The sequence below is a fragment of the Apaloderma vittatum genome, unplaced genomic scaffold (assembly GCF_000703405.1).
Source record: "Apaloderma vittatum isolate BGI_N311 unplaced genomic scaffold, ASM70340v1 scaffold541, whole genome shotgun sequence".
Lineage (NCBI taxonomy): Eukaryota > Metazoa > Chordata > Aves > Trogoniformes > Trogonidae > Apaloderma > Apaloderma vittatum.
In genome coordinates this window covers 1-19,527 of record NW_009698311.1, presented here as the reverse complement: position 1 = coordinate 19,527, position 19,527 = coordinate 1, and the positions used below count along the sequence as shown (strand labels likewise).

General features: G+C 38.8%; 1 protein-coding gene across 1 annotated transcript in view; it reads left to right on the top strand.

The window, feature by feature from the left end:
- Positions 1 to 18,651, top strand: part of LOC104280333 (cGMP-inhibited 3',5'-cyclic phosphodiesterase A-like) — a gene marked incomplete at its 3' end in the record, with an annotated part of 70,351 nt that extends 51,700 nt beyond the window's left edge. The window contains exons 2-9 of the mRNA XM_009877950.1: positions 706 to 966; positions 3,754 to 3,908; positions 8,474 to 8,589; positions 12,325 to 12,544; positions 16,409 to 16,494; positions 16,957 to 17,099; positions 17,980 to 17,988; positions 18,514 to 18,651. Of these exons, the coding sequence (XP_009876252.1) occupies positions 706 to 966; positions 3,754 to 3,908; positions 8,474 to 8,589; positions 12,325 to 12,544; positions 16,409 to 16,494; positions 16,957 to 17,099; positions 17,980 to 17,988; positions 18,514 to 18,651 (1,128 nt within the window). The remainder of the gene's footprint in view (positions 1 to 705; positions 967 to 3,753; positions 3,909 to 8,473; positions 8,590 to 12,324; positions 12,545 to 16,408; positions 16,495 to 16,956; positions 17,100 to 17,979; positions 17,989 to 18,513) is intronic.
- Between the last annotated feature and the right edge of the window lie 876 nt (positions 18,652 to 19,527).

Below are 19,527 nucleotides of genomic sequence, written 5' to 3'. Positions count from 1 at the left end.
ATAATGTTTCCTAGAGGATATATGTGTGGTAGGTATATATTTCAAACCCAAGAGAAAGTAAGGACCATCTGAATCAGTTGTACAAATCTGTAGAGTAACTATTGTCATTACTTCTGTCTGAATAAAATAACATTGTTCTCCATTTCAGTTTTGGTATAGCTGCCCAATTGCTTGCAGAATAATGTTGTTGCTACCAAACCAGAATACTATATTTTAATAGTGTGGAGATATTTTTAAATCTCAGTATATGCTTGGGATATATTTTGTTCATCTAAGCATAAGCATTGAACATTAGTTGTTCTAGATGCCTCTGTAGTTAACAGAAAGGCATCTCTCAAGAGACACTCCTCCCATCCTTAGCTGTGTCTCCAAAATTATTTGTGCAAATAGCCCCTGGCTATTGACTATGTCTCTATAGGGAGTCTGAACAATTCATTTGGATGGGTTAAGTCAGCTGCAGATGGTGAAAGCTGTGAAATCTGATATGATGCAATTCCAAAATCTTTGTGGGCTGCAAGCATTATGCCTGATGATCAATCTATTCAGCGTGATTCTCCTTATTTAAAGAACTATTTCATGTTATTATTTTTCCACTCTGTGGGTAACTGCTGTAACAGAAGTTGTGGAGAGCATCACAGATTTAGATAATGCTCAGCCGGTTGTTCACTTCTATTGTCTTACCTGTATTTTTTTTGTCTTCTTTAGTCTTCTGGTACCAGTATCACAGTGGATATCGCAGTCATGGGAGAAGCACATGGGCTCATTACAGACCTTCTGGCAGATCCTTCGCTGCCCCCCAACGTGTGTACTTCGCTGAGAACAGTGAGCAACCTGCTCAATACGCAGCTAACTTTCCAGGCCATCCACAAGCCAAGGGTGAACCCTTTGGTGTCCTTCAGTGAGAACTACACCTGCTCTGACTCAGAGGAATGTCCAGAGAAGGGAGAGAAACTAGCTATTCCCAAGGTGAGTACTGGACCATATCTATCGTCCTGTAACTTGACTCTCCCTACAGGGACAGTGCTGAACTAGCTCTTTGCTTGTTTGCTTCAATGAACATCTTATGAACTAACCATACTTTACTGTAAAAGGACAGACAAGTACACTATTGTTTTCATAGTAGGACAATTCCTGTATATCCTTCAACTCATGGCCAGGTTGGTTTTGGTTCAGGCATCTTTAAAAGATGATATTCAACACAGGATAGCTCACATAGATGGTGTGCGTGTTTCCTCACAGGTGTGGTTGGAGCTTAAAAGAGAAGAAACAGGGAGCAGAGCAAGCAAAAGCCTTTTAGCATCCAGACTCACGAGTCTGCCCTGTGATTTCTCATACAGGAATTCCCCTCCCACTCAAAAGATTTGGCCCACTCCATGTGTGATGATTATCCTAGTCAATGAGCGGTGGGGAATTAAGTAATGACATGAGGGACCTTTCTGCCCACTTTCAAGACTGGAATTTGAAATTCTATATCAATTTCAGTCTCTTCTTCCTTCCCTTAGCTTCCCTGACCCTATAAAGGACAACGAAAAAAATCTCTATTGATAACCTCCAGGTGCTTTGGATCAAGTTTAAAATGTCATGTACCAAACAATCAAAAAATCACCACAGTACTGACAAATATTCTGAGCTCCTGAGAAGTAGTTTTGAGAAGAAAAAGAAGACTGAACCAGAAAATATATAGTACTTCCATGACTGGTGGCTTTATGAGTGCTGAGGAATCCGACAGGAAATTAACCAGTGTTAACCACCCACATTTAGTAAGTGAAAAACTAGAAAGAACACGTCAGCTTTGAGGTAGTTTGAATTGTAGGTTCGTTGCTAATTAGCTGTCCCACAAGGCTTAATTTCACTTTTGAACCTAAACCAAAATACTTTTATACTGCAATCTCCCTTGTAAAATTAAATATAAGCAGAGTACATTGCACAGGCAAATGCTTTTAAGTTTTACAGTTCAAATAGCACAGCCAGCTTTCATTCCAGCGTTTCCCCGCATCTGAATTGCTACACTTGTGATTCTTTAATAAATATATTTTGGCGTTATGACTATTAATACCCTTTTTGCCTATGTAGCAGCTGTATACACAAAATGTATGGTCACAGGTTTTTAAGTGCATTTTCCAGTTTATTTTAGTGTGCATGTCTGTAATGGCTGTATTCTAGGCTCTGAGGGGAAAAGTTAAGTGGAAGAACACTGCCATCACATGAGCAAACACAGTGAAGAGATACCAGTTTGCTGTTGCGTAATACCTGGTGAGGAGAAGGAAAATGCAGGATAAATGAGTTAATGCTACGGAGAGCTAATCTGACTGAAGAATTCAGTGACCTGAATGTATTATGGTTCATGGAACTAATAGGTTGCAATCTGTTATTTAAGAGTCTAAATATAGACATATAGGGTCTTTACCTTAAGCATCCGACACTGAGCATTTTGGGTAAGGAGATGGTATGTTAACGTATTTATCTGATAACATATTTATCTGAAAGTCTGTCTTCTGCCTCCTCCTATCTCTTAACCCTCTGGCAAAGTCAAAGCTCTCCCTCACAGAGACATACCTATTTTAGTTCTTAGCTATAAACACTTCACAAGAACTACAAGAGAAACGTCTTACAAAATTATAGCATCTGCAACAGCAAATCTGGATCCACAAAGACTCTCTGTTGTCATCCTTTATTATCTCTGCCTTAAAAAATTTGGAAAAACAATGTGAGTCCTGTTAGTGGAGAAAAAGAGGAGTCAGGTGAAAGAAAAATGAAAGATGATCAAGAAAAATCTGCTGGAAACAGTGATGCTTTCTCAAAGCTTTTCAGGAGACATCATATCCCATAGCATGAAAGTTCTATTTCAGTTGGTGATCTTTGGATTGGGTAGATAGCACAGAGCTCCTCTTCTTTATTTTTCTTACAACCTTTCTTGCCTTGAATCTCTGGTTCTGAGCATTCGTGAAAGTTTAAATCACAGAATAGTTGAGGTTGAAAGTGCATTTGGAGATTGTCTAGTCCTGTCCAGAGATGATCTAGTCCATTCCCTCAGTGTAAGCAAGTTGAGCCTTGAGCAGGTTGCTCAGGAGAATGTCCAGCTGGATTTTGAGTATCTCCATGGATGTAGACTCCACAGCCTCTCTGGACAACTTCTTTCAGTCTTCAATCATCCTCATAGTTAAAAAAATAAGTTCTTACATTTAAATGGAATTTTTTGCATTGTGATTTGTGCCTGTTGTCACTGGACACCACTGGAAAGAGCCTGGCTCCATCTTTCTTTACACACTCCCTTCAGTTATTTACATATGTTGGTAAAATCTCTCCTGAGCCTTCACTTCTTCAGGCTGAGCAATCCCAGGTCTCTCAGCCTTTCCTTTTTATGACAGGTGTTCCAATCCCTCAGTTACTTTTGTGGCCCTGATGACTTGTTTAAGTGCTTTTGGCCACATCATGTAAGACCAGAATTTTTAAAGAGCACAACCAACACTGGCTGACTCCAGTGAGAGTTCCAAGTGTTGAACGTCTGTGGCTATGAGACTGTGGATATATACCTTTTTTTTTTAGGGAGGAGGTTCAGGCCCTCCAGGCTTTTAAAGCACCAGCAGTGTTGATTTGAACTCAAGGTAGGCACATGATACCTGGGAGAATCCAAATTTAAGGTACCTTACTAAGTGTTGTCAGGCAGAATTAATCAAATGGAAATGGTTGTCTCCTGCGTGTTTAAAGTTATTGTAAACTTATATAAATTCTAAGGAACTGATTTCTCTCTAGCGCTTGCGGAGAAGTTTGCCTCCAGGACTGCTGAGACGAGTGTCCTCAACTTGGACCACAACAACATCAGCCACAGGATTACCTACACTGGAGCCAGCTCCGGTGAGAAGGGATCGCAGTGCCAGCATCAAACCTCATGAATCATCTTCATCCAGGTTACAAATTACCTCCTTTCTCTTTCATGTCTCTCTTTGGGCAAATTTCCTTGGTTCTGTATGGTGATGTCTCTCTTTCAAAAATGCTGACTCTTAAGTGTATTAGAACTACTTCTTCGCATTTCTCTAAATTGGGTTGCCAAAGAAGTTGTATTCCCAATTCTAGTCAGATTATGCCAAAAGCTATTCTTATTATTGGGAAGCAAAATAAAAAAGTAAATCTTTCTCTGCCAACGAAGTGCAGAATTACACAGTAAAATTGGAAACAAGACAAGATATCTAGTTAGTCTTCTAAATATGCAGGAGTTTCCACTATGAGTATTGCCTAGCCAAGAAAAAATTCTGACAAATAAACTAACTGCTGAACATCACTTTTAAGAACACACATAGTGGTGTGATCCTGTCATTAAACCAGTTCATAAAGCACTTGTCCATCCTCTAGGTACTTACTTCCAGAACACGAACCCTAATTTTAAGTGGATCCTCCTAAAATATACAGTTTTGTGGGTTTCTCTCCATAGAAGTGGAGTATCATCAGACTGCACAGCACTGTACATGCCCTGCATCCCATGTACACAATTCCAGAATAACAAGAAATGCTTAGGGCTCCCTGAATTAACTCATGCAAATGTAATACCAGCAACAGATGGTAAATAAAAATCATTGAGTTAAATAAGACAAAAAGTGATTTACTGGAGAGCAGAAAGTAGATTTGTTACCAATGGGAAAAAACACACACCGAACAACAATATAATCTAGGAGTAAAATTACAAAGGAAGATTTGCTAGTAGAAGCTGAAAGCAAAGCTTAAAATGAAATGGGCAATGTTAAGTTTTCTTGCAGGATAGTTGCAGTACTTTCCCTGGTTTTAAGCACTGCAGTGGAACTCTTCTTTCACACTGATCACAGAGTTCAGCTTCTGGGATTCAGAATCCCGACCGTCCCATCCTTAATCCTAACTGTCTCATCTAGTTAAAAGTCTTTTCCTAATTTGCCACAGGAAGCAAATACAGAAGCAAAAACACAGCTGTTTTGTTGGGTACAGACTGAGTGCCTGCTTCTATTTATGATGTATTTATTTACTTATTCATTTAAGATGCCCCATATTTTCAAGGGTTCTGTAAGCAGGTGCTGGAAGAGTCATAACTACAAAGCAATTATTAATAAAGCCTTGAAATTAATTTCAGCAAAAGCACAGTAAGAATTGTATATTATTTGTTTGTCTTGCCTGGAAAAAGAGTTTTGTTTTCAATCATGACACAGACACTTTAAGGTTCTGTTCATATAGTGCATCATACAAACAGAGCACTGGATCTGCAAAGAGATTTGCATGGGCTGAGGTACCTACCTACTTCGTTTTGTGCCTAACCCAAGATTTAGTTCCAGTTTCCTAAAGCATATCTCTGAAAGTCTTTCAGAGTTACCCAGAAGCACACTAGTTCTCACTGTCCTGAAGAGACAGATTTTTATTTTATGGCTATAGTCCCTCAAGGCTGACTGCATCAGTTAGCTATTCACTGCTCACTCTCACCCATTCTCCTTTTTCTCAGGGCCTGATCCCTGAGCCAGTATCATAAAATACGTTGTCCACTCATGAAATAGAGAGAGAGAAGTTGTGTCTGCTTAGCTGCTTACAGGCAGCAGACTTACTTGTTTAGGGCATTTGCAGAGGACTACCCTAATAAAGTTGCTTCTCTGCCTGGAAGCATCCTGACCCAGGTACCTTGAATTTTCAGACTTCAATGCTACCAGATAGTCTGAGATGTGCTGCATGTAACCTTCTACAAGGGCTGTGGCAGATAATCCAGTAGCAGCCAATGAAGGAAGGAGTTGAATAGATGTTAGTCTTGTGGGAAGGGCGCTTGTCTGTGGGAAGAGAGGTGCGGGTCTCAGGCACTGTTATCTATTGCTTAGTTATTTTCAACAGGAGCCTTTCTGGTTCTATGAATATTTTTGCTATTCTATTCAGAAATGAGCAGAGCCTTCAGAGGAAGGGTAGAGGACGGTTAGTCTGCAGCCTGGTAGTTGTGGTGCCACCCTGTGAGAATAAAGGTCAGGTCCCCTGCCCAGCTCAGCAAGGGCTATCATCTTGGAGCTAGTGGATGAGAAGAGAGTATGGAGACATGGTTTGCTATTGGCAAAGGAAGAGCAGAGCAAAACCACCAAATACAGGAAGAGAATTCAGAGACATGATATCAGAAGACTCACATGTTTTTCTACAATTCAAAATTTGGTGCTAGTAGTGGAGAAAATGGCAGGACCTGGATAGGCCTGGCATCACCGGTGTTTCTTATTGGATGGTTTGGTGAATGCATCCCCAGAAAGCTGTTCTGGTCAGCCTTTATTCCAGATACATAAACCTTTGCCATAGAGGAGGCTCTCATGCAGGGTGCCTTGGTGCTCAAGGCAGCCTGCAGAGTAGACTGAATGTCTGGTGCAAGAAAAATATGTGGTCAACCAAAGTTCCCTTTCTCAGGAGCCCCATGTATCTCAGTAAAAGTAAATACAAAGAAGCAATAACCAAATGGAAATGTTCTTCTGTCACTGGCCTGTGTTTCCCAGGGTGCATTTGATTTATACTGTTGATCCCAGAACTCTCACGTAGTATGTAAGCATCCTAAGATGGGAATCAGAGGGAGAAGGAGAGCAATTAAGTATTATTGTTGATCCTTTTCTACAGTTGTTATATAACTCTGTATGATGAGCCAACTAAGCAGGCTATCAATTCTTCCTATGTTTAATGCTGCCAATTGAATAATTATAGTTCTGACAAGCCTCCCAGCCTACTGTTTGCAGTTCTTCTTTTACAGTAGAAACAATGTGTATTCCAGAAAGCGGAAAAATGAATCTTATAAGTCTAGCTTTAACAATTTTGGCAGAATGATACAGATTTGCTTTCAAGGAAAAGAATCTTAAACTGAAGGGACAAAAATATCTTGATTATCTGACACCTACCCTGTACCAAATTCAAGCATACTACAGGTCACAGAGAAAGAAACATTTCATGGCTTGAAGGATAGGAGAGCAGGAGTGGGACTGGAATTACCCTGTGGCAGATTCTGCAGTTAGAAAATCTGCAGCTTTTCCTTCAGTCTGGGACATCACCTCTGGATTTTTTTACTCATATATTTGGAAAAATCCCCCTTCAATCTCTGTTTAAATTACTAGTAATCCTGTATTCTTCCAACTCCATGGCACTAAATTGGTAAGACATGGTCCTCTTATAGCTTCAAATGATTTGGGAAAAATAATAAAAAAAGCTTCCATATTCCTTCCCTCAATCACTTCTGTGTCCAGTCATTCTCCCTTAAGTCAAAAAATGTGGTCTGGTTTATCTTTCCAGTGGTCCGATGAGTTATATTGTTCCTGTCAATTAAAAAACAAAACCACAGACAAAAAAAAAAGTAAAAAAAGCAGTTGGATACTTTATTTGTCTTGAACACAGATTATAGGAATTCGGACCAAAGAAGACAACTAACAAATATTTTTGTAGGTAGTCCTTTCTCTTACATAACGAGGTGTTTGTAGAGTTAAGACAGTGTTCCCTGGTTTTATTTTTCAGAACACTTTTTGTATTTCCAAGGTTTTTTAAGTTCAGCTGGTACTAGGATGCTTTAAAAGGCTGTCTTCTGCCTTGCATGTCATCTCATCCCTTGGATGTGATGTTATGAGGAGAAATGTGGAGCCTGAGAGGCCTAGCAGGTCTGTCCAGAGAAGTCATAGGCCTCATGATAAGAACCAGTGCTACATCCCTGCAAGAAGCTGACAGTTGATGAGTGTCGTTTGGGAAAACAGTGATAAATACGATTTTCTTGCTTTACAGAAGTATTTGGCCTTTTCTGGTGCACAGTTATACCTGACAGCTGAAAGCATGCACCCGTGCTGCTGTAGGGGCCTGGCATTTGTTTTTACAGACACGTGCACGCTATTTTCCTTCAGTGAGTTTCTCTTGGATCAGTGACCAACATCTTCAGGGTCTGTCAATAGGACTTTTTTTGAGATGCAGAATGTGTTTCAGTTGGCTAGAGCATGAAGTGCTTCACCCAGAGAAGAGGCGCACCACTAGCAACAGCAATGCAGGGCTCTGCGAAGCCTCCTCCAGTCTCCTGAGTGGTTCCTCCAGACCCCGAAGGGTTCCTGGGTGTCTGCCCTGGTGTCTGCAGCAGTAGAGTCATGGAGACTGATTTTTCATTTACACTGAGAACTTCTGGCTCTTGTAAGGAGACGTTAAAAGAGAATGTAAATTTCACTTATTTCAACACAACTTTTAAGCCTCTTCATACTGTCAGAACAATATAATGAAGATATCTTTGTATAAATAAAGTAAATAGACCTCAGTACTGAAGGAAGTCCAGCTTTGGAGTGTCTGCTTTGTAGATACTTTTGCTGAGTACAATACTGAGTGCCTCACAAATAGTGGTTCAGCCACCTGATAGATGCCGTTTCATGGTTGGATTTTGTGCTCAGTATCGCATACTTCTTGCTGTGGCTCCTAACTTCTTAAGATCTCCCACTGAGGCATTTTACTATGTCAAACAATGCTTGTTTGCACTCTGGTTTTGCAGCACTGACTCCTGGAACAACTCAATTCTGATGACAATCACGAAGAGCAGGTCCTTCTCCACCTCCTACGCCATGTCTTCTACCAACCACCTGAATGCCAAAAGGCAGAGCCGGCAAGGTGAGTGGCATCCATGGCTCTGTCAGGATCACTTAGCTGATTCCCCATGGCTGGCACATGAAGCTACTTTTAATCTCTGTCCAGTCTGCATCACTGCTTATTTTTCCATCAATATATAGTTATTTCCTTTATTTAAGAAAATAAAAAACACAAAGAGCAAAACAGTGGCTTAAAATACCATAGCTCATAGTGATGCTATTATAAATGTTTTGACTTTCATGACTTATAGAGGTTAGTCGTGACATAATGTGGTAAGTGCAATACTAAATCGTGTTGTGATTTATATCCATGTAATTCTCTTGAATACAACAGGGATGAGAGCAGAGCATTTTCTATAACAGTTGTTAGATGAACTCTCTGTGTATATTGCCTGACTGAGATTTCCTGAAACACAACCTACATAATGCCATTTGAAGCTGTGGGCAGTAACTGTCCTGTCCTGTGCAAACATATTCAAGACAAAGTCAGTATAACTCAGAGGTCTATCTCTGTGTGTTAATTATTGAGAAAGTCCAGGTAATTCGTACTGATTTTTAGATTTGAGAAATGTGGGGCATTTTACTCGGCTTTTTGGGCCTTTAAAAAAATGACTTGACTTTTAAATGAGGGGAGGAAAATAAGAAGGTGACATCTTAATTGATAATGAAATTGGTATTATGACAGCCATGAAGTAGTCTTAATCCACAGTAAAATAGTGCTCTTCCCTCTACAAATGCAGGATAAAGTAACGTTTACCCATGCTTTAACTTGCAATTCAAAATGATCACAAGGCCTTCCTTTTTTAAATCAGCCTGTTTCTTTTTCAAACATGGAATGATGTTGAGATAATGTTACTCAGAGATACTGGCCACCCAGGCATCAGATGGAAATTGATAGATGCCTGAGGCCTGACATTGGAAAAGGCGGAGAATCCCAGTTTAGACATGGGTTTGAAGATATGGCTGCACAATTATTCTGCGTATCTACCACTGTCACATTGCATCTCCTTTTCAAACTGAAGAGTTTATTTAATCTTTTCTTATACAAAAGCTGCTTTTTTACACCACAGTGAAGATTAGGTGCACAATACTATCTTAAAAGGTGATAGGCACATAGGAAAATGAATAAATTGAACTTGGAAAGTAATGGACATGCAGTACCGAGAATCCAGGAATTTATTTTAGAACAGAATAAATCCAATTTAGAAGTGATCTTCAGAGATTAACCTATTAACTTGAAAGGGAAATGTGTGTGTATAATACTTCATACTTGGAAAACAATCCCATCAGTGAGTTTTACATTTAGTCTCTCTTGCTTCCAGAAACTGTTAATAGTCATCTCTGTTGCCCACATACATGAGCTCCCCCGTGATGAAGGGAGAGCTCCATTCCATCACAGACAACTCCTAAGGGCACTGACTGACAGGAGTAAAAATTTTGGCTCAGCATTTTGTGCAGAAGATTGATAATTTGATGGTTTAGACTGTTTACAGTCATGCATTTTTAATTATGATTTGTTTTCATGTTTCAGCTAAAGAATTACTTCCATTTGCACTCATTAACACAAATTAGACTTTTGTATATTAGCTCCATTGGCAACACAAAATAATTCTTAGTAGAAGTTGATCTAGCTAATTCTGTAAATCTGTTAATTTACAAAATGTGGCTTTAGTTATGCATGAAAACATAAGCATTTTAAAATACTCAGCCATATCTATTTGGGCAAAATTCTGAGGCAAACTCTAAGTGTTTTCATATGTAATTTCACATCACATTGAAGTTACTGTTTTATTTCTTCAACATTTCACATGTGTAAAAGAACCTAAGCAGATGGATGTACTTAAAAAAATTCTCTCCATATTTTTATTCTTCTCTTGTCTTGATTACTCAAAATTTCTTTACTCTAGCAAGACATGTTTTCTCTCATTTTTGCCAATAAATGGTTAAATGTTGTATTATTGAAAATGAGTTTACATTTTCTTATACATTTATTGATTCTTGGTTACCTGGCAAAATGCTCCTTAAAAAAAAACACAAGCAAACATATGTCAGGAGACAGGAGCTGAGACTAGCAGTAGAAAGCCAGATCTGACTAGAAGTACTATTGTGAAAATCGTTGGTTAATTTCCAGTGTTTGCTTTAAATTGTTGAAAGATGACCATATATATTGTGTTCGCTAACAGTCGTGAAGATTACTTGGTAACATATAGCTCGAAGATAGATAATAATCCACTCAATCCCCTGTGCAACTAACAGACTGCAAAATGGTTTTAAAGACGTATTTTTGTTGGATGGAAAGCAGATATCTCAAAGGATTAGTAAATGTGAAACAGAGGCTTTCTGTGTTTTAAAGCAATTTCCATATGTCATGACCATCTGATAACTTTTTAATTGCTGTGCAGGCAGTAGGTTTCTGATCTCAAGGCTAACATAATACCCTAGTTGCCATCACTGAATTAAGTCGGTAATACATACCACATGTTTGCTGAACAGATACCCTAATTAGAACTTGGGAGATGTTGGATATCTCAAAATTACAGTGCAGTAACTGTCAGAGATTACTTTTTAACTCCTGGATTGTCATCAGTAAATAATATTTTAACCTCATATCACAGTAAGTTGTTATCGGGAAAAAACACTGGAACTGTACACATGCATCCATCAAGATTAGTATTTCATAAGCTTAGATCAGCATATTGCCTTATTTTAAGATAATTTCTGTGTCTGCAATGCATTTAGGTAGAAGGCACAGTTCAAACATAAAACCACTTAAGGTTGCTAAGCTCTTTATGCCATATGGCTTTGAAGGTGAGCATGGTAAATGAACTGGGGCCAAGTTCTTACAAACTTAAGGACAGGAAGTAAGTCAATTTATATGCATTTCCTTTTAAGATAACGTTTGCTTCTCTGAATGAGACTTCTTTGAGGCTAGAAAATGTAAAGTGGATTGAAAAAGGAGGCAGCACTGTTTCAAAACATTGGACTGGCTGATGCATTTCATCTTGGCAGTGATGCTTAAGTAGAATATGGGAGAGAGAGAACTACATCTTGCTCGTGTTTGTACATGTGGATATTGGCAGTTTCTGATACACTAGCTCAGGAGTACAAAACCATGTGTACAAGTAATGGTTTTAAGTCTCCCATAGTGAGCAGCAGATAACGAAAAATAAACTCAAGCTGCCTAAGATTAAGGTCAATATCTGTGAGGAATGCAGAAATGGCACTGTAAGTATAGTATTTTATATTCACATAATCTATAACTACAAAAAAATTGCTTTTTTGGTTTATTGTTGGTCTTCACACATGCAGAAATTCAAATTTGCTGGGAATGTGTGTAAGCCTTTCTTGTCCCTGCTTTGCAGATGGAGACGGTGAGGCAAAGAAAAACTGCAGATGGGTCTGGGAACTGCCTGTTTGGAGTGTGGTGTGTCTATCACTAGAATATGTTGATACCACTAGTCATGCCACTAACACGTCTTTCATTTCATGCCTGCCAGTTAGTGCATCCTGCTCTACAGGGAGAATATGCTTTATATTTTGAGACAGATATTCAGCAGGTAGATATGGCTGATGTTAATGGAACTTCATCTCTCTGTGGCAGCCGTGGGCTTGCCTCAGAGCGGAGGAAGGTTTTCTCTTATTTCCATTTGAAAGCTATGCTGGTACCTGCACATCTCAAAAGAAATATTTCTGCACAGTGAACTCATACAACTGTCTGCCACTTCTGGTAATTAAGACTCTTCTTTTCTCTTGCCAGGTATCCCGCCAAATATTTCACCTCTCACCTCCCCATGCCATTCACCAATTCAGGGGACACCTGCCACAAGTCCTACCGGAAAAACATCTTCCGTGTCATTTCCAGACTCTACAGATATTGACACCAAGCAAGGCTTAAAGCCACATAAAGTCTTAACTTCTACACGGAGTGCACCTAGCTTATCAGACCCTATTATCAGCCCATCTGTCATCTGCAGCAGGTAAGATAGGAATTTGACATGCTTTGGGATCCCTTTGTGTTGTTATCACAAATGAAATCTTTTGGCCCACGTACAAGTTTTTTTTGCTTGTTGTGGTATCGTGTATTGATATTTCACCATATTTATGTTAGTAATACCGTAGAATGATGCTACAAAGCATTTTTGAAGCGCAAGACAGTTAGCTGCATTTACAGCTTTTACTCATGTCGGATGCAGTCTCATTCATAAATTCTTGGTCAATAACTTGCAGATCCCGAGGTTGGATTGCACATTAACAATTTGTGTTCCTCACACCATGTCCTTAATATGTGCAGTCATTTTCAGGTCACAGGCTGAGTCTTTCACAGCAGGCACCTGAAGTTTGGTAGAAAAATCTCACTGCTAGGATTTGAAAAGCCACTGGCCTGTAGCTTTCTGATAAAGGTGTCACAGCAATGCCTGAAGACTACATAATTTGGAGCACGCAGTCAGAAGAAGTGACTCCTGTCCTCCATGGGCAGCATCAAGATTATGTAGTATTGGGATTTTTTTCAGACATCAGCTGCAGCTGAGTTCTTTCTGGTGCTAAGGGTTACAGCGACATAGTTCAATTTCACACTTGAAAGTATGAGACTGCACAGGCCTGCTCTGCAAAATCAGCATTTTGGAAAGAAAGTTGTTCTGCTTATTTTCTCAAAAAGGACTCAGCCCCTAAGTTAGGTTACTGGAGTTTGCAATATGTGTCCAATTCAGAATAGTGGGAAGCACTGGTATTTGGAAGTCTGTTGCAGCGCAGCTTCAAGATTACCTTATTCATTGGATGTTACTTTTGGTCATAGTAGTGCGTGATTTGTGATTATTGGCTAGCTAGCAGACAGCACGTCATCTGAGGCTGGATTGAATGTTATCAAGTTTGACTATCTTTGGAAATAGTATTTCGTTTCTGGCTTCAGTCACGTGATTTTGGATGTGTCTCAGCACGCTGTGTGCAGGCCTAGGAAGTCGGTGTGAGAAAGTCAGAATTGGGACTGTGAGTTTGCTCAAGGGAGTCATCCTTACTGGAGTTCAGAGTAGGATCCTAACAGGCTTTTAAAGACGTATTTAGGTGGCTAAGTAGAAGCTAAGTGCTTTTAAGTTTTCCAAAGATATTGCGAAGCTGGGATTCGCACTGATTCATTTGAAGTGAAAACTATCTTCCACGTAAGAAACATACCATAAATGTGCTACTTCTTCTTAAACTTCTTAAACTTTATTACTGCTTCAGCAGAATAATATTACTTTTACTACTAAAGATTATCACTGGACACCTTATATTACACAGAACAGTTAAAAGCTGCATAAAAAAAGTTTTAAAAAATAATCAGTGTAAGGTTGTAGATAGTAATGAAATACATTTTCTTGATATGTCTGGACTTTGATTTCAATGTATTCATTGGTAAAACACCTACTAGCTTTTCTGTGGCTACTGTCTTCTGTGATCTATGTAGGTTGTATAGCATATTATGTCCTTAATTTCCTTATTTTCAAATGTTCAGAATGTTTAAGCATTACAGATAGTTACATTGCTGGCACAGACTTAGTTGGTGATTATTTGAAACAAGCACACTATTTAAATTATTATTGTGTAATGACTGCTGATAGAATTGGCATCCATTACTACTAATAGTCACTGATCCTTTAAGATCCATTGAAAAATCAGACGCACTGTCACGTTTCTATCCATTAGTATGTAGCGTTGTCATATCCACAGATACAAGCTGAACGAACAGCACATAAATTACACATCTCTTAGTACTGTAAGCACAATTTAAAAAAACTAGAAAAAAAACAACAATAGAAAACAACAACAAAAAAAGAAATTAAATGTCTAAGACAAGCTGAGAGAGTTAAATTAATGAACGCTGGAAATAAATCTTTTAGTGTTTGAGCTTTCACATTGTAGATTGCTAACCTTCATGACTAACAATCCCCTACGTTTACTGCCAAAAAACTGTCTTGCTAGGAAATAACGCCAAGTCAGCAAACTTCTGCCACCACCAAACCAATCGTTTCCCCAACAATAAAAACAGCAACAGAAGAAATGAACTCTTGATGGGTTCACCGCTTTAAATCAGATCCACCCAGGCAGTGGCATGAAGACAGCAGTTTTACTATTTTTTTTTTGACTTGCAAAGTGAGATGTGGTTAGACAGCAGAATGTAAAATCTGCATTAAACAAGAACATATACCAGGCAATGCTGTTAAAATAACTTGTAAGTAATCATTTTTAATTCTGCTTGATAGATGAGGCCGGAATCCTGTGAGGAAAATGTTAAACAATCTTATGATTAAGAACTGTATTATAATGCCTGTGCATGAAGGGAGTTGAGTTAAAGTTGCATGGGCACATTTACTTCTGACATAGAGCAGATTTCAAGTGTTCTACTAGGCAGCTTAGCAATTCATTCTTTTTAATATAGTGTTTTATGTAGACCATACATATTAAATCAGCGTGAGTTTGCATATGTTCTGGAAATAAAGAGGTACACTCAGTGACGCAAAAAGCCTGTAGCTTTACAACCAATCAGAGGCTATCTTTCTCTTCTACTTTTATATTTTGACTTGTTAGCACTGACTTTACAGAAACCACAAGGAATGTAGGAGAGAGAAATTAATACATTTTTTTCATCTTATTTATAAACCTGCATGATACAAGATTTATTTGCGTGGCTATGCAAAACAAGTATCATTGTACACAGATTTGTATTGTTATTTAAAATTGTTTCAGGAATTCATTATGCTTGCAGGGCATACCAAGCTCCAATGACCCAGTCAGAAGTCATCTGGCATAGGATTTCAGCCTTTTTTTTTATGGTAAACTTAGATTGGTGCATAGTTTTTAGTACAAAGTTTGACCAATCAAAATAATTCTGTAATAGTTGCTTTGCAAATATCAGATATGCCCCAAACACAAACCAGAGAAAGGAATGTTAAAATGTCATTTTTCTGTGGACAGATTTGATATAATACTACTAAAGGAGGCTTCAGATTTGTTACATTCTCGCGTGATTTCATGGTGTATCATTGTTCCTTCAGGTCCTAGAATCAGTCATATTGGGACCTTCTAATTTGAGGTGTTCCAGCTGGTATCGAATTCACATTTTTCACATTTAGGGCTTAAAGGAAATCACACACAAGGAATAAAGCATTTTAATAGAAGGGAAGAGCCAGGTGTTTGGAAAGGCCGTAGTATTGTGAGCCCTCCCACCACGTCTTTCTGTTGTGGGAATGCTGAAGCAAACTCTGTCTTCTAGTTTTGTTGCTAAATGTCTGGATGCCAGATCATTCACCTCACTTTCTCTCCAAAACGCCCCCTTGGTTCTGGTGTATTCTGTATGTTGTCACTGAATAGCAAAATACCTTTTTGCTCCTTAAGAAGAACATATGCAAATTTGAAGCAAGACAAAGAGAGTAAAACCACATTATGACTGTTCAGATTGATTTATGTAAGATTGTATGGCACTCTGACACATTTTCATAGTTTTTAATTCATGTTGAGCGTTTTAATTCATATTTATAGGGCAGCTGTAGCACAAGACCAGGGGATTTTTTTTTGTACTGATAAACTTAGAGAATAAAAAAATTATTTTAAAAAAATAAAATCACATGATACAAGTTTACTGATGGCAACACAGATTAAATGGTGGTAGACAGTTAATCCAAGCTCTTTTTGTCTTTTTGTACCACCGACTTCCAATAAAACTTCGGCTCTCTCTTGTAGCTTTGTCTAGAAAATACACCCTGTTCCATAGCACAATCTTACTCTGTTGGCAGGAAATCATTTTACATAAGACTGTCCAATGCGTCTGGTTCTTTACATTGTGCGTATTTCTTGATGTATTTCAGCTGTGGCAGACCCTATAACCAAATAGAAGCTGGTGATGGCACTCTAGATAGGAATGATGGTACCACACACACCCTGAACAGAACAGGTAATTCATTGTCCATCGAAAACTCTTCATCCCTTAAAATTCAGTAGTTGTTCACTGAAAGGGCAGATATGCCTGTCTGTCATAAAATGAGGACACCTGTAGGTGAGACCATACAAATTGACTTTGAGGCTCTTTTCCTCTCAACACGAGGATGGACACAACATGTGCAAAATGCTAATGAGGTAAAATATAAAGAAAATACGGTTTCCCCCATCTAATCCAGTCGACTCAAATAACAGTTCTCAAAAATTTTCTCACTCTTCAATATCTGGTCCCATTTTTTTATACTCTGCAGGGTATATGCTTTAATGCCTTTGGACAGATTGTCCAACTTTGGACCCAGCCAAGCAGCACATATGGATTATGAGTCAGAGATCCTGTTGCTGTTATTCAGAAGATCACAGGATGACTTTCATGCAGTCCTTGCTGTTCAGACAACAAGCTTTGTGATTTGTCTTGTAGATGATCCTGCACAAGCCACTTCTGACTATGAGACCAACAACAGTGATAGCAGCGATATCGTACAAAATGATGATGAGACAGATTGTTCCAAAGAGCAGATACGGAAGGGATCTGTCTGTAGGACGTACACGCCTGAGACCATCATTCTTCATCCCCTGATACCACCTGAGGTAGCTTGTTTAAGTTCTGCTTGCAAAATAGACCGAGTGTGCACTGGCACTGGGGAAAAAAAAAGGGGAAAATAACCACACCAAAAACAACAAAAAAACCCCTCACAAGGCAACAAAGAAACAACCACCACTACCTCCCTTCCCTCTCCCCCCCCCCAAAAAACAACCAAAAAAACCCCATAAAAACCTTAGGGCTGTTTAAAGATTGTGGCCATGGTTTTAAGCAACAATTGCAGGAAGCTTCTACCTTGCAGTAGGAGGACTGACTTCTAAGAATTGAAAGGAGCCACTGAAATGTGTGAGAGCTGCTAAGCACTGGCCACTTGTGAAACACTAACCATCTATTTTGATGAATAAGTATAAGTTTATGGATCTGGCATTAAGCATTTCTGAAATGTTTGGCTTCTGTGCTACTGTTGCCTTTAAAGGGAATGGATTGGAAGAAAGAGAAATTATCTTCTCAGACTGCCAGCATGATATATAGTCCTCCCGTTCAGCCACTTCAGCTTCTCAATGGCCTTGCTGTCTTGGCTAATATATGCAGTAGTCCTTATTTTAAAATAACATTTGTCTGAGGGAGCTGCATGGTACTGTTGTTGATGTATGTCGTGAACATAGTAACACTGTAGTATGGTGAACAAGTGCTGATCTTCTCACAGCTACTGTATTCAGCTGCAAGCCTGATTGAGGTATAGAGGGAAAGCTTTGATTAGTTAAATTTTCCACAGCCTGTTGTATAACTGAATTAAATTCAAGTTGGCATGGGGTCTTGAAAAATTTATCACAGCCTGTTGAGTCGGAATTAGACATGCTGAGAGAAGGCATTTTTCTTGAGATATTTTTACTCATCTACAGTTTCTTAGTAATCATGAAATTCAAGGAAGTATACCGGGAGAAATGTGAAAGGAGTGGTGCAACCCATATTCTATTTGCAGACCTTGAAAAGCAAGTAGGTTTCAGATTAAGAAGTACGAGTCTTCACTTGGACTGAGCTCCCTTAGCCATGTTAGAATGAATGGGTCCTGATGCAGAAGTAAAAACTGAGCGCTTTTTCGTCTGTACTGTGGCAAATTTTACAATGAAGAAGACACACCCTTTGAAATGAATGAATGATTCCTATGAATGAAGGAAGGAATGTGTCTCAGGGATACGTTCAGAGGCTGATGTTTCATATATGGAATCTCCTATTCATTCAAGTGAAACAAATTATAAAGGAGAGTGACTCGCTGCAGGGCTGGTAAAAATGGGGACATCTCCGCTGAGCTGAGTAAAGTACCATAGACTTACAGATGATGCTAATGTAACCTTACTTTTTAAGAGCGTATTTTTTTTGCATGAGATGCTTCACAGAACTAAAATTCCTCTTTACTTTGATTTCTGGCATTAGGACAAGCCTGTACTTGCTCCTGAGCCCCTGGTAATGGACAACTTGGATCCCCTGATGGAACAGCTAAATAATTGGAACTTCCCGATCTTTGATTTGGTGGAAAAAATTGGAAAGAAATGTGGTCGGATTCTCAGTCAGGTGAGAAGTATATCTTGTCTGCAGTGACTGACTAGCTTATTCACAGATTTATCAAAGTAGTGTCAAGACCTACTGTCCTTACAAGACGGTCATCCAATGAATCCCTGCCACCTAATTGAGAGTTGGCAATATGAACCTTGCCTCATTACATTCCTTACTTCTAAATTTCTGTATTTTTTAATTCAAAATGTGAAAGAAAATAATGCACATCTATTTGGCCTGCTGCTCTCTCCCAGTGAGTTCACATAAACCTTTCTGAATATTCTCTTCTATCTGCAAGATGTGCTGCCACCTCTTAATGAGTTCTCTGTAAGAGAATTTCTCATGGAGTTCAGCATGGGAGGGCTAATCAATAAATATATTCAGGTGATGCAGGAAATACAGAACTTCGGTCCTTTTTTATACTGGAGATTTCAGTCAGACTGTGCAAGAAAGCAAGGTTTCAGGACATGGGGAAAGAAGCAAACCTTGCTATTTTCCATCACCTTTAAAAAGTCAGAACTTCGATAGTAAATTCATGACATTATTACATATGATAGTAAATTCATTACATATGATAGTAAATTGATGACATTATTACATATTAATTTTTATTTACTGCGAACCAGGATGTGAGAGCTTATTTGTCTTTCTTTGAACTATAAGTTTTTCATTCCCTCCTATAAATTGAATACAGGTACTAATATAGCCCGTCTCTACCCAGCATGAATAATGTTACTTCCATAATCACTTTCTTGACTGAACTTTCTTTTCTTTCCTCTTATGGCCCTTTTCCTGGCACACTGACAAATTCGACATTTTTTCATTTTACAGAAGTACTGAGGTTTATTAAACAGGACGGGCAAGTTGTTGTTATTATTATTATTATTATTATTA